Genomic DNA, 15,375 nt, shown 5'->3' with positions numbered 1-15,375 from the left:
AGTGAAAAGATGATGCAAACCTGCCTAGCCAATGAGAGTGCGCTTTGGTCTGAAGTCTGGCGTAACAACCGAACCTTTGCCCTGGGATACGTAGAAAGCTCGGGCGCCTGTATACGTTTCCAGTGGAGGTGTGGCCTGGCTAGGGTTTAGCGATACTGCGCGGCCGGACGCCGGCGCCATGGAGGAGTATGCTCGGGAACCTTGGTACAGCGAGGGGCATAGGTGTCGGGACTGTTGCTGCGGCGCCACGGCCAGCGGTGGGAGGCGGGTGGGGGAGGCACGGGCCACACAGCGCCACGTCCCAGACAAGGACGACATTTAGACTTTTGTTGTCTTCTGTTCCTCTCCACTTGGTTTCTCTTACTCGGGCTCCGTTAAAAGGGGCCAAAATTGTGTGCCTGCAGAAGAAGGTGCGGTGCAGGACGGACCACTCCACGTTTCCCTTGATTCCGTACCTCCCAGTCCCTCTGTTAAAGACACGCTGGTCGAATCCATTCCAGCCAGGGGGTGGTGCGGTGTTGAGCGGAAATCCCCTGGAAAAACGCATGGTTTTTCCCAGGTCGCTTTGGTTAAAGCCGTCGGGGCCTGGATGAGCCTGACCATGATTGTGGTCGCGGAGGGGTGATGGGTCCTCCGCACTGTATGCGCTTGATTTTTCCCAGTTGTGCGAGGGTGAGAAGGGAAGAGGGCGTGACTTTGTTGGACGTGCTCATTGTCGGAAAAAGGGGTGCTACCCCATTCTGCTTAAGGAACAGTGTCTACAACACCTGTAGCGTAATTCAAACGTGCCACTTCTTTCCTCTCATTAATTCATTTAATCTTTGATAGTAGTCAAGCAGTTGGTTGATTCCCTGGTTGGCTGTGAAGGGGAGGGGCGGACAGGGCCAAGACTGATGTTTTCCCCTCTTCGCATTATTTTTTGCTTAAATGAGGGGGGAAATAATCCCAGTATTATCTGAAGTGCTAGTTCTCATTTGGGTGACGTATTGCTCCCAGTTGGAAAGAGATCTTGTGACTTGGCATGAGGGAGCGCTCACATTAACCTCATCCTCCCCTTCCCACTTGCAGCCCATGGCGAATTGTGGATGATTGCGGTGGAGCCTTCACTATGGGTGTTATCGGCGGTGGAGTCTTCCAGGCCATTAAGGGCTTCCGCAATGCCCCTGTCGTGAGTCCTAGCCTTCCCTGAATGCTGCTGAGGTCCTGCCCTGACCACATGGGATACTGTTCTGAAACTGCTTGGAACTGCCAGTCACGTGCACTTATTCATTCTGGTGTCTGCTTACCTACTGTGTGCCAGGCCTAGCTCCAGGATCTGGGAGTTTTGGGGAACTGCAAACATGACCTCTGACCCTCACCCTGCTGGAGCTCCTCGGAAATGCTGTGCTGTCAAAAGGGTCATAAAACCAAAACCTAATTGTGTGCAAAGTCAGTCAGATTTTACCTAGAGTCAGATTCTGGGTGGGAAGCCTGGGAAAAGGGAAGTGACAGGAGTTTAACTGGCAGGAAGAGGACAGCCTTAAAGTTGAGCAAATGCTTTTAATGTAATATAATCAGTTCTCTCTGTCTGACAACTCTCCCCTTTTCCCTTCTTGGGAGATCTCATCAAATGTCATGACTTTAAATGCCATCCACTTGCCAAGGTCTCTGCAACTTGTCTATCTAGCCCTGTACTTCCTCTCAACTCCTGGCACTCTATTTCCTGAATCTTTATCCAGGTTTCTCCCTCTCATCCTCAAGGTCTCAGAACAAATGCCCCCTTCCTTTAAGAGGCCTTTCCTGACCTCTTAGCCACTGTCATAGCTCTTTATCTCATTTCCTCTAGGGTCCCGATTGCTGCCTGAAGCTATCTTGTTTATCTGTATCCTTATTCAGGATCTGTCACTCCCACTATAATGTGAGCTCTGAGAGGGTAGGGGCCAGGTCTACCTTGTTCACTGCTGTATCCCTGCATATACCATGGTGCCTGGCACATCAGTGCTAAGTACTGAATGAATGAATAACTTCCTATCCTAGCTCTGAGAGCATTTGTAGTGGGCCCTAGTTCTTGGCCACTTCTCCACATCTGTACCCTTGAGACTCCTAACAGGTTTCCTCCCTCCATTTCTCTCTTAAAAACTAGAAACCTTATCTGCCAGTGACCTGAACGCTGCTCTAACTCCCTTACTCCTCACTTTCCCTCAGGGAATGCGGCACCGATTGAGAGGCAGTGTCAATGCTGTAAGGATCAGAGCCCCTCAGATTGGAGGTGAGAGGTTTGGGGAGACAGGTGTGATAACAGAGTTGGGAATGCTTGCTCCTTGGAGTCTAGACTGCAAGTTGAGGGTCCAGATTCTAGCCCCAACCCTGCCTGGGGCTTCCTGGGGGGAGTGATATTTCTCGGCAGTTTCATACAGGTGAGTTCTGGAGTTTAAATCCAGGCCCTGGCTCTTCCCTGATGTCTGTGTGACCTTGGGCTAATGGCTGAACCTCTCTGAACCTCACCTGTAACATGGGAATGATAAAAGCACCTCAATCAGTTTTGTAGTTTATGTAACTTACATAGTACTTACTAAGTGCTGGTTGCTTGCTAAGCACTTTAATAATATTAACTAATATAAATTTTTAGAAGTCAGTAACATGCACTGTGTAGATCAGGTCATGGCACATGGTAAGACTTCTGTAAATATTTTAACTATCATTGTTAACTGGCTCTCCTCACCCATATCCTTCTCTCCGAAACCCAGCTCAGATTCCAATTCTCTGTGGTAGTTACGAAGGTCAGAGTTGCTCTGTTAAAAGCCGTATAGACAGGAGTTCCCTGGTTGCCTAGTGGTTAGGATTCTGGGCTTTCATTGCTGTGACCTGGGTTCAGTCCCAGGTTGGGGAACTGAGATCTTGAAAGTCCCATGACAGGGCCAAAAAAAAAAAAAAAAAAAGCCACATTGAGGCAGACAGGTCTGCTTGTAACCATGTATCTGCTCCCTATGAAGGTGAAGGGAGTGCCGATGGGGATTATAAAGAGCTTGAAGGAGCTACCACAGGGACAGATGGAGATTGTCCTCTAGGAGTTTGCCATCTGCCTTTATGTCTGGTTATTCTCCCCATTCTTTGCCACAGTATTCAGGCCCTGGGAGTCCCTGAGCCATGGTTTCTCAGGACTACCCACAGACACTGATGAGGCTTTGGTTCCCCCACAGGTAGCTTCGCTGTGTGGGGGGGCCTATTTTCCACCATCGACTGCGGTCTGGTGCGGCTTCGGGGCAAGGAAGATCCCTGGAACTCCATCACCAGTGGAGCACTGACCGGGGCTGTGCTGGCTGCCCGCAGTGAGTGCCCCAACCCTAGGCCCCAGCCCCTCCACCCTGCTCTGCCTGTTCTCACCGCTCTCCACTTCCCCCACCCCCTCCTTTCTCCAGGTGGCCCATTGGCCATGGTGGGCTCGGCAATGATGGGGGGCATCCTGTTGGCCCTCATCGAGGGTGTTGGCATCCTTCTCACTCGCTATACTGCCCAGCAGTTCCGCAATGGTGAGTACCCAGTGAAGCTGGTCAGGGAGAGGTGGGAAACGCTCTGTCTTGTCTCCTCCACTCAACGTTTACCTGTTTATCTCCTTTCCAGCACCCCCATTCCTGGAGGACCCTGGCCAGTTGCCCTCTAAGGAGGGTACCCCAGGCCCAGGCTACCCCAGCTATCAGCAGTACCACTGAGGAAGTGACCACCTATCACCGCCACTGTGGGAGCTCCTCCTCGGTCCCCTCCCCGATGATCTACCTCGAAGGGAGGGCTGGCTCCCAGTTGGCCCATGGGACCCTCGAGAGGGCCTCTATCTGTTCCCTTATCCCAGGTTGGGGGTGGGGCACCCCAGCTGCCCTGATGGATGGGTCCCTTTTCTCTCAGGGCACCCCAACCCCCACTCATATGTAACACGCTCTCACCCCAATCCCTTTGCATGGCGCTCTGATGAGTATTTAAAGCCAGTTTTGAAAATGCCTGTGTATGTACTCCTTGAGCCACCCATAGGAGCCGCTCCCTAGGACAGGGGGCAGAGCCCTCTTCAGGGATGTGGGAACCATCGCATTTGGAGTCACACAGAGAGTCGTCTCTAATAAAGGTTTGTGGATGAGTGAGTAGGAAGGGGTCTATGAATCAAGATGGGAATAGTACATGAATAAGAATGTGTGGGGGCCAAGTGGTGAATCACAAGCAGACAGAAGAGGAACGGGCTTAGAAAAGGAGTGAACACAGGTTGCTGGGGTGGAGGGGGTGGTTCAGCATGTGGCACCTCTGATCCCTCTCCCCTACGTCCCCATTGCCAAGGCTGAGAAATCTGACCTCACAATGAACAGTCTGCCTAGATAGCAGTCCCTGCATTTGTGAAGATAATTCCCCCCTCCATGTGACTTCATCAGGGACCTGGGATGGAAGTAGGGATCCAGGAGACCCAGCTTCCTTGAAGAAGGTACCTTTAGTTTCCTTTTCTGCACCACAGCCATATTTGTGCTCTGCGATGCTCAGTGTTGTCAGTATTTAAGAGTACCACAGAAAAACCAGAAAATTAGTTTTCATTTGGGGGTGGGGTGGGGATTATGGGAAAGAGAACTTCCTGGATAGACATTGGCCCCAAACACTGTCTCTTGTGTGCAAACACCTACATGTGTGGGGCAGATGCCTCCACTGGGGTGCAGATGGCCTCAGGGGAGACACACAAACTGTCCTTGCACAGAGGTGGAAATACTCTCTCTCTTATACAGAGTCACTCCCTGGGGGTGCAAATGCTGAGTTCTCAGGTCTCCCAAGGCCTCAACAAGGACCTAGTGATCCTTGATGGTGGTAGAACTGCAGCACTCCTTGATGGACTCGGTGCCAGGTATGGGCAGCTGGCCCAGTGCCTGTAGCTCTCAGTGTCACAGCAGGGCTCTAGCCTTGAATTTAGAGACTCCACCATCACGCCACCAGCAGCAACACAGCTGCCAGTTCAGGACCTGGTCTCCAGCCAGACCCAGGGTATCTTGGTCTGCACCCCTTGTGTTTATAGGCCACTTCCATTGGTCCCGCCCATTGGGTGCACCTAGGCCTCACACTTCCTGACTCTCAGACCCCATTCCCCACTGTTTCCAGACCCCACCCTACTCCTATCAAACAGGCACGCTCTAGCTCTTCTGAGCATTGTTCTCCTGTCAGCCCTCTGTTTCCACCATCCTCAGCCCTCTGTAACATCCACAGATGTCTCCAGGATCCTCCCGCTCTGGTCCACCCTCTCTCCCACCCAGCCCTCTTAGCCTCCTGCAGGCCCTCTATCAACTCCAGCTCTCCTGAGACCCTGCCCCTGCTGTGTCTCCCTTAGTACATTTCAGTTCAGTCACTCAGTCATATCCAACTCTTTGTGACCCCAGGCTTCCCTGTCCATCACCAACTCCCGGAGCTTGCTCAGACTCGTGTCTATCGAGTTGGTGATGCCATGCAAACATCTCATCCTCTGCTGTCCCCTTCTCTTGCCTTCAATCTTTCCCAGCATCAGGGTCTTTTCCAATGAGTCAGTTCTTGGCATCAGGTGGCCAAAGTATTAGAGCTTCACCTTTAGCATCAGTCCTTCTAATGCATATGCAGGACTGATTTCCTTTAGGATTGACTAGTTTGATCTCCTTGCAGTCCAAGGGACTGTCAAGAGTCTTCTCCAACACCACAGTTCAAAAGCATCAATTCTTTGGTGCTCAGCTTTGTTTATGGTCCACCTCTCACTTGTGTGCATGACTACTGGAAAAACCACTGCTTTGACTAAGCAGACCTCTGTCAGCAAAGTAATGTCTCTGCTTTTTAATATGCTGTCTAGGTGGGTCATAGCTTTTCTTCCAAAGAGCAAGCATCTTAATTTCATGGCTGCAGTCACCATCTGCAGTGATTTTGGAGCCCAAGAAAATAAAGTCTCTAACTGTTTCCATTGTTTCCCCATCTGTTTGCCGTGAAGTGATGGGGACCAGATGCCATGATCTTAGTTTTTTGAGTGTTGAGTTTTAAGCCAGCTTTTTCACTCCTTTTTCACTTTCATCAGGAGGCTCCTCACTTCATCTTTGCTTTCTGCCATAAGCGTGGTATCATCTGCCTATCTGAGGCTATTGATATTTCTCCTGACAGTCTTGATTCCAGCTTGTGCTTCATCCAGCCCGGCATTTCGCATGATGTACTCTGCGTATAAGTTTAATCAGTGTGACAATATATAGCCTTGACATACTCCTTTCCCAATTTGGAACCAGTCCATAGTTCCATGTCCAGTTCTAACTGTTGCTTCTTGACCTGCATACATATTTCTCAGGAGGCAGGTAAGGTGGTCTGGTATTCCCATCTCTTCCAAGAATCTTCCACAGTTGTGATCCACACAGGCAAAGGCTTTAGCGTAGTCAATAAACCAGAAGTAGATTTTTTTCGGGAAATCTCTTGCTTTTTCTATGATGCAGTGGATGTTAGCAATTTGATCTCTGGTTCCTCTGCCTTTGGGCTTCCCTTTGTGGGTCAGCTGGTAAAGAATCCACCTGCAATGCAGGAGACCTGGGTTTGATCCCTAGGTTGGGAAGATCCCCTGAAGAAGGGAAAGGCTATCCACTCCAGTATTCTGACCTGTGGAATTCCATGGACTGTATAGTCCATGGGGTCTAAATCCAGCTTGAACATTTGGAAGTTCTCAGTTCACGTATTGTTAAAGCCTCACTTGGAGAATTTTGAGGATTACTTTACTGGCGTGTGAGATGAGTGCAATTGTGCAGTAGTTTGAACATTCTTTGGCATTGCCCTTTGGGATTGGAATAAAAACTGATCTTTTCCAGTCCTGTGGCCATTGCTGAGCTTTCCAAATTTGCTGGTGTATTGAGTGTAACACTTTAACAACATCATCTTTTAGGATTTGAAATAGCTCAACTGGAATTCCATCACCTCCACTAACTTTGTTCATAGTGATGCTTCCTAAGGCCCACGTGACTTCACATTCCAGGATGTCTGGTTCTAGGTGAGTGATCACAGTACTGTGGTTATCTGGGTCATTAAGATCTTTTTTGTATAACTCTTTGTTTAATTTTTTAAAAATTTATTTAATTGAAGCTAATTACTTTATAATATTGTAGTGGTTTTTGCCATACCTTGACATGAATCAGTCATGGGTGTACATGTATTCCCCATCCTGAACCCCCCTCCCACCTCCCTCCCCATTCCATCCCTCTGGGTCATCCCAGTGCACCAGCCCTGAGCACCGTGTCTCATGCATCAAACCTGGACTGGCGATCTGTTTCACATATGATAATATACATGTTTCAATGCTATTCTCTCAGATCATCCCACCCTCGCCTTCTTCCACAGAGTCCAAAAGACTGTCCTATACATCTGTGTCTCTTTTGCTGTCTTGCACATAGGGTTATTGTTACCATCTTTCTAAATTCCATATATATGTATTAGTATACTGTATTGGTGTTTTTCTTTCTGACTTACTTCACTCTGTATAATAGGCTCCAGTTTCATCCACCTCATTAGAACTTATTCAAATGTGTTCTTTTTAATGGCTGAGTAATTCCATTGTGTATATGTACCACAGCTTTCTTAATCCATTCATCTGCTGATGGACATCTAGGTTGCTTCCATGTCCTGGCTACTGTAAACAGTGCTGTGATGAACATTGGGGTACATGTGTCTCTTTCAGTTCTGGTTTCCTTGGTGTGCATGCCCAGCAGTGGGATTGCTGGGTCATATGGCAGTTCTATTTCCAGTTTTTTAAGGAATCTCCACACTGTTCTCCATAGTGGCTGTACTACTTTGCATTCCCACCAACAGGGTAAGAGGGTTCCCTTTTCTCCACACCCTCTCCAGCATTTATTGCTTGTAGATTTTTGGGTAGCAGCCATTCTGATCAGCGTGAGATGCTACCTCATTGTGGTTTTGATTTGCATTTCTCTGATAATGAGTGATGTTGAGCATCTTTTCATGTGTTTGTTAGCCATCTGTATGTCTTTGGAGAAATGTCTGTTTAGTTCTTTGGCCCATTTTTTAAAATTTAAATTTATTTATTTTAATTGGAGGCTAATTATTTTACAATATTTTATTGGTTTTGCCATATATCAACATGAATCTGCCAGGGGTGTACACGTGTTCCCCATTCTGAACCCCCCTCCCATCTCCCTCCCTGTACCATCCCTCTGGGTCATCCCAGTGCACCAGCCCCAAGCATCCTTTGTCCTGCCATCTGTATGTCTTCTTTGGAGAAATGTCTATTTAGTTCTTTGGCCCATTTTTTGATTGGGTCATTTATTTTTCTGGAATTGGGCTGCAGGAGTTGCTTGTATATTGTTGAGATTAGTTGTTTGTCAGTTGCTTCATTTGCTATTATTTTCTCCCATTCTGAAGGCTGTCTTTTCACCTTGCTTATAGTTTCCTTTGTTGTGCAGAAGCTTTTAAGTTTAATTAGGTCCCATTTGTTTATTTTTGCTTTTATTTCCAGTATTCTGGGAGGTGGGTGATAGAGGATCCTGCTGTGGTTTATGTCGGAGAGTGTTTTGCCTATGTTTTCCTCTAGGAGTTTTATAGTTTCTGGTCTTATGTTTAGATCTTTAATCCATTTTGAGTTTATTTTTGTGTATGGTGTTAGAAAGTGTTCTAGTTTTATTCTTTTACAAGTGGTTGACCAGTTTTCCCAGCACCACTTGTTAAAGAGATTGTCTTTTCTCCATTGTATATTCTTGCCTCCTTTGTCAAAGATAAGGTGTCCATAGTTGCGTGGATTTATCTCTGGGCTTTCTATTTTGTTCCATTGATCTATATTTCTGTCTTTGTGCCAGTACCATACTGTCTTGATGACTGTGGCTTTGTAGTATAGCCTGAAGTCAGGCAGGTTGATTCCTCCAGTTCCATTCTTCTTTCTCAAGATTGCTTTGGCTATTTGAGGTTTTTTGTATTTCCATACAAATTGTGAAATTATTTATTCTAGTTCTGTGAAAAATACCGTTGGTAGCTTGATAGGGATTGCATTGAATCTATAGATTGCTTTGGGTAGTATACTCATTTTCACTATATTGATTCTTCCAATCCATGAACATGGTATCTTTCTCCATCTATTTGTGTCCTCTTTGATTTCTTTCATCAGTGTTTTATAGTTTTCTATATATAGGTCTTTTCTTTTTTTAGGTAGATATATTCCTAAGTATTTTATTCTTTTCATTGCAATGGTGAATGAAATTATTTCCTTAATTTCTGTTTTCTCATTGTTAGCCACCTCTTCTTAATATCTTCTGCTTCTGTTAATTCTGTACTGTTTCTGTCCTTTATTTTGCCCATCTTTGCATGAGATGTTCCCTTGATATCTCTAATTTTATTAAAGAGATGTCTAATCTTTCCTATTCTGTTGTTTTCCTCTATTTCTTTGAATTGATCACTGAGGAAGGCTTTCTTATCTCTCCTTGCTGTTCTTTGGTTTGAATGCTATTCTGCATTCAAATGGGTATATCTTTACTTTTTTCCTTTGCTTTTCATTTCTCTTCTTTTCTCAGCTATTCATAAGGCCTCCTCAGACAACCATTTTGCTTTTTTGCATTTCTTTTTCTTGGGGATGTTCTTAATCACCACCTCCTGTACAATGTCATGAACCTCCATGCATAGTTCCTCATTTACTTTGTGTATCAGGTCTAATCCCTTGAATCTATTTTTCACTTCCACTGTATAATCATAAGGGATTTGATTTAGGTCATACCTAAATAGTCTAGTGGTTTTCCCTACTTTCTTCAATTTAACTCTGCATTTTGCGATAAGCCACAGTAAGCTCCCGGTCTTGTTTCTGCTGACTGTTTCTGCTGACTTTCCATTTCAGCTGCAAAGAATATAATCAATCTGACTTCAGTATTGACCATCTGGTGATATCCATGTGTAGAGTTGTCTCTTGTGTTGTTGGAAGAGGGTGTTTGCTATGATCAGTGTGTTCTCTTGGCAAAACTCTATCAGTCTTTGCCTTGCTTCATTTTGTACTCCAAGGCCAAACTTGCATATTACTCCAGGTATCTTGACTTCCTATTTTTACATTCCAGTCCCCTGTGATGAAAAGGACATCTTTTTTTGTGTTAGTTCTAGGAGGTCTTATAGGTCTTCATAGAACCGTTCAGCTTCTTCAGCATTAGTGGTTGGGGCACTGACTTGGATTACTGTCATATTGAATGGTTTGTCTGGTTTGTCTTGGAAACGAACCAAGATCATTCTGTCATTTTTGAGATTGCACTCAAGTACTGCATTTTGGACTGTTTTGTTGACTGTGAGGGCTACTCCATTTCTTCTAAGGGATTCTTGCCCACAGTAGTAGATATAATGGTCATCTGAATTAAGTTCACCCATTCCAGTCCATTTTAGTTCACTGATTCCTAAAATGTTGATGTTCACTCTTGCTGTCTCCTGTTTGACCAATTCCAACTTACTTTGATTGATGGACCTAACTTTCCAGGTTCGTATGCAATATTGTTCTTTACAGCATCAGACTTTACTTCCATCAGCAGTGATATCCGCAACTGGGTGGTGTTTTGCTTTGGCTCCGTCTCTTCATTCTTTCTGGAGTTATTTCTCCACTCTTCTCCAGTAGCATATTGGGCACCTACTGGCCTATGGAGTTCATCTTTCAGTGTCATATCTTTTTGCCTTTTTATACTGTTCATGGGGTTCTCAAGGCAAGAATACTGATGTGGTTCACCATTCCCTTCTCCAGTGGACCATGTTTTAACAGAACTCTCCACTATAACCCATCCGTCTTGGGTGGCCCTACATGGCATGGCTCATAGTTCCATTGAAATAAACAAGGATATGGTCCATGTGATCCGTTTGATTAGTTTTCTGTGATTGTGGTTTTCATTCACAGAGAGTTTAGGCAACTGGCCTAAGATCACAGCTCAGAAGTGGAAACAAAGAGGGTTTAGGCAACTAGCGTAAGATGACACAGCTCAGAAGTAGAAGCACACAGAGGTCTCACAACTTGCTTAAGATCACACAGCTCAAATGTGGAAGCACAGAGAGGTTTGGCAACTTGCCAAAGATGACAGCATAGACGTGGAAAAACTGAGAGGTCAGGCAACTTGCCTATGATTACCCAGCTCAGAATTGAAAGCACAGAGAGCTTAAACAACTTGCCTGAGATCACAGAGCTTAGAAGTGGAATCACGGAGAGGGTAGGCAACTTGCCAAAGATCACACAGCATAGATGTAGAAAAACTGAGTGGTCAGGCAACTTGCCTATGATCACACAGTTCAGAATTGAAAGCACAGAGAGCTTAAACAACTTGCCTGAGATCACACAGCTCAGAAGTGAAAACACAGAGAAGTTAGGCAACTTGTCTAACATCACAGAGCTCACACATGGAAGCACAGAGAGGTTAGGTACCTTGCCTAAGATGACAAGGGTTCAGAAGTGGAAGCACAGAGTGTTCAGGCAACTTGCTTAAGATTACTCAGCTGAGAAGTGGAAGCACAGAGAGGTCACGCAAATTGCCTAAGATGACACAGCTCAGGAGTAGAAGCACAAAGAGGTCAGGCAACTTGCTTAAGATCACACAACTCAGGGGGAGAAGCACAGCAGTCAGGAAACTTAGGCCTATGTTCACATGAATCAGAAGTGGAACCCTAGAGTAATTAGGCAACTTGCCTAAGATCACACAGCTCAGAAATGGAAACAGATTCAGGCAGCTTGCTTAATATCACACAGTTCAATTATGAAAACACAAAGATGTTATGCAACTTGACTAAGATCAGAGAGCTCAGAAGTGAAAACGAGAGGTTAGACAACTAGTGTAAGATCACACAGCTCCAACGTGGAATCACAGAGAGGTCAGGCAACTTGTGTAAGATCACATAGGTCAAATGTGGAAGCACAGAGAGGTCAGGAAACTTGTCTAAGATCACATAGATCTTAAGTGGAAGCATAGAGAAATTAGGCAACTTGCCTAATATCACACAGCTCCAAAGTGGAAGGACAGAGAGGTTAGACAACTTGTCTAAGATCACACAGCACAGATGTGGAAAAACAGAGATACTGCAACTTGCCTATAATCACACAGATCAGAAGTGGAATCACAGAGAAGTTAGGCAACTTGCCTAAGATAACTAAGCTCATAAGATGAAGCATAGAGAGGTCAGGCAACCTGCGTAAGATCACACAGCTCAGATGTGCAAGCTCAGAGAAGTCAGACAACTTGCCTAAGATCCCACTACTTAGAGGTGGAAGCCCAGAGAGACTAGGCACCTTGGGTAATATCACACAACCAAAAGTAGAAGAACAGAGAGGTCCTGCAACTTGCCTATGATCATATAGATCAGAAGTGTAGGCCCACAGAGATCAGGCAACTTGTGTAAGATCACACAGCTCAAATGTGGAAGCATAGAGAGGGTAGGCAGTGTGCCTAGGTTCACACAGCATAGATGTGGAGAGAGGTAGGGACCTTCCTAAGATGATACAGCTCAGAAGTGGAAGCGCCAAGAGCTTAAACAAGTTGCCTAAGGTCACACAGCTCAGATGTGGAAACAGAGAAGTTATGCCATTTCCCTAAGATAGCACAACTCAAACGTGGAAGCACAGAGATGTCAGGAAACCTAAATAGACCACACAGACCAGAAGTGGAAGCATAGAGAAATTAGGCAACTTGCCTAAGATCACACATCTCAGACATTGAAGCACAGAGAGGTCTGGCAACAGGCATAAGATCACACAGCTCATTAATGGGAGCAGAGAGAGTTTAGGCAACTTGCCTGAGATCACAGAGGTCTGAAGTGGAAGCATAGAGAAGATAGGCAACTTGACTAAGATAACACAGCTCAGATGTTGAAGTACAGAGAGGTCAGGAAACTTGCCTAATATTACACTGCGGAGAAATGGAAGCACAGAGATGGTAAGCAACTTGCTTAAGATCACACAGCTTAGAAATGGAAGCACAGCAATGTCACGAAACTTGCTTAAGATCACACAGCTTAGAATTGGAAGTACATATAGGCAGTTTGCCTTAGGTCACACAGCTCAGAGCTGGGAGCACAGAGAACTTAGGCAACCTGCCTGTGATCACACAGCTCACATATGGAAGCCCAATGAGGTTAGGCAACTTGCCTAAGATGACAGAGCTCAGAAGTGGAAGCATAGATAGGTTAGGCAATTTGCCTAAGACCACACAGCTCAGAAATGGAGAGGTCAGGCAGTTTGATTAAGATGACACAGTGCAGAAGTGAAAGCACAGAGAGTGTAGGCAACTTGCCCAAGATCACATAGTGTATATGTGGAATAACTGAGAGATCAGAAACTTAACTGAGATCACCCAGCTCAGAAGTGGAAACACAGAGAGGTCAGGCAACTTGCCTAAGATCACACAGCTCCAAAGTGGAAGCACAGAGAGGGAAATGGCCTAATATCACATAGCTCAGTTATGAAAACAGATGTTATACAACTTGACTAAGATTACAGAGCTCAGAAGTGGAAACAGAGAGGTTAGACAATTAGCCTAAGATCACACAGTTCAGATGTGGAAACACAGGTCAGGCAACTTACCTAAGGTCAAACAGATCAGATGTGGAAGCACACAGAAGTCAGGCAATGTGCCTAAGACCACACAGCTCATAAGTGGAAGCAGAGAGAGCTTAAAGAACTTGCCTAAGGTCACACAGCTCAGAACCAGAAATACAGAGAAGTGAGGCAAATAGCCTACATCACAGAGCCCACGTATGGAGGCACAGAGAGGTTTGGCAACTTGCCTAAGATATCACAGCTCTAAAGTGGAAGCACAGAGAAGTTAGGCAACTTGCCTGTGATCACACCACACAGATGTAGAAAATCATAGAATTCCTGCAACTTGCCTATGATCAAACATATCCAGAGTGGAGGCATGGAGAGGTCGCAGAACTTGCCTAAGATCACACAGATCTTAAGTGGCAGCATACAGAAACTAGGCAATTTGCCTTAGATCACACAGCTCAGAAGTATAAGCACAGAGAGGTGTGGCAACTTGCTTATGACCACACAGCTCAGAAGTGGAAGCACAGAGTTTAGGCAACTTTCCTAAGTTCACACAGTTCAGCAGAGGTGGAAGCACAGAGAAGTCAGGCAACTTGCCTAAAAACACACAGCTCCCAGTTGGAAAAAACAGAGTTCTGCAACTTGGCTATGATTGCACAGAGCAGAAGTGGAAGCACAGAGAGGTCAGGCAAATGTCCTAGATCACACAGCTCAAAAGTGGTATAAAAGTGAGGTCAGGCAACTTGTCTAAGATCACACAGCACACATATGGAAGTACAGAGAGGTTGGGCAACTTGTCTAAGATCACATGATACAGATTTGGAAGCATGGAGGTCAGGCAAATTGAATAAGATTACACAGCTCAGAATTGTAAGCAGAATTGTAAGATAGCATAGGCAACTTGCCTAAGATCACTCAGCTCAGAGGCAGAAGCACAGAGAGGTTAGACAACTTGCCTAATATCACACAGGTAAGAAGTGATGCAAGGAGAGGTCAGGCAACTTGCCTAAGATCACAAAACTGATAAGTGGATTATATGAGCTTCAGTCAGTTCAGTTCAGTTCAGTCACTCAGTTGTGTCCGACTCTTTGCGACCCCATGAATCGCAGCACGCCAGGCCTCCCTGTCCATCACCAACTCCCGGAGTTCACTCAGACTTATGTCCATCGAGTCAGTGATGCCATCCAGCCATCTCATCCTCTGTCGTCCCCTTCTCCTCCTGCCCCCAATCCCTCCCAGCATCAGAGTCTTTTCCAATGAGTCAACTCTTTGCATGAGGTGGCCAAAGTACTGAAGTTTCAGCTTTAGCATCACTCCTTCCAAAGAAATCCCAGGGCTGATCGCCTTCAGAATGGACTGGTTGGATCTCCTTGCAGTCCAAGGGACTCTCAAGAGTCTTCTCCAACACCACAGTTCAAAAGCATCAATTCTTCGGCACTCAACCTTCTTCACAGTCCAACTCGCACATCCATACATGACCACAGGAAAAACCATAGCCTTGACCAGACAGACCTTTGTTGGCAAAATAATGTCTCTGCTTTTCAATATGCTCTCTAGGTTGGTCATAACTTTTCTCCCAAAGAGTAAGTGTCTTTTAATTTCATGGCTGCAGTCACCATCTGCAGTGATTTTGGAGCCCAAAAACATAAAGTCTGACACTGTTTCCACTGTTTCCCCATCTATTTCCCATGAAGTGATGGGACTGGATGCCATGATCTTCGTTTTCTGAATGTTGAGTTTTAAGCCAACTTTTTCACTCTCCTCTTTCACTTTCATCAAGAGGCTTTTTAGTTCCTCTTCACTTTCTGCCATAAGGGTGGTGTCATCTGCATATCTGAACTTATTGATATTTCTCCTGGAAATCTTGATTCCAGCTTGGGCTTCTTCCAGCCCAG

General features: G+C 45.6%; 1 protein-coding gene across 2 annotated transcripts; it reads left to right on the top strand.

The window, feature by feature from the left end:
* Nucleotides 1-48: 48 nt before the first annotated feature.
* TIMM17B (translocase of inner mitochondrial membrane 17B) lies at nt 49-4,111 on the top strand. 2 transcript variants are annotated; one of them, XM_055563503.1, is made up of 6 exons: nt 49-204; nt 1,069-1,168; nt 2,185-2,248; nt 3,180-3,308; nt 3,399-3,509; nt 3,601-4,111. In XM_055563503.1, exons 1-6 carry the CDS (start codon nt 179-181, stop codon nt 3,687-3,689), a joined length of 519 nt encoding a protein of 172 aa, XP_055419478.1. In that variant the 5' UTR covers nt 49-178; the 3' UTR covers nt 3,690-4,111. The 2 variants fall into 2 exon arrangements, with proteins under 2 accessions (XP_055419478.1, XP_055419479.1); XM_055563504.1 differs by having other exon boundaries at nt 164-186.
* Nucleotides 4,112-15,375: the final 11,264 nt, after the last annotated feature.

Source organism: Bubalus kerabau, chromosome X (genome assembly GCF_029407905.1).
Source record: "Bubalus kerabau isolate K-KA32 ecotype Philippines breed swamp buffalo chromosome X, PCC_UOA_SB_1v2, whole genome shotgun sequence".
Taxonomy (NCBI): domain Eukaryota; kingdom Metazoa; phylum Chordata; class Mammalia; order Artiodactyla; family Bovidae; genus Bubalus; species Bubalus kerabau.
Note: the sequence above shows the minus strand (reverse complement) of the source record. Positions and strands in the feature narration are given on the sequence as shown.

Excerpts from the sequence above, each read along its gene's own strand:
- TIMM17B (XM_055563503.1), top strand. The coding sequence starts at position 179 with ATGGAGGAGTATGCTCGGGAACCTTG. Across the intron at positions 205-1,068 it reads GAGTATGCTCGGGAACCTTG|CCCATGGCGAATTGTGGATG; the intron begins GTACAGCGAGGG and ends TCCCACTTGCAG. Across the intron at positions 1,169-2,184 it reads GCTTCCGCAATGCCCCTGTC|GGAATGCGGCACCGATTGAG; the intron begins GTGAGTCCTAGC and ends ACTTTCCCTCAG.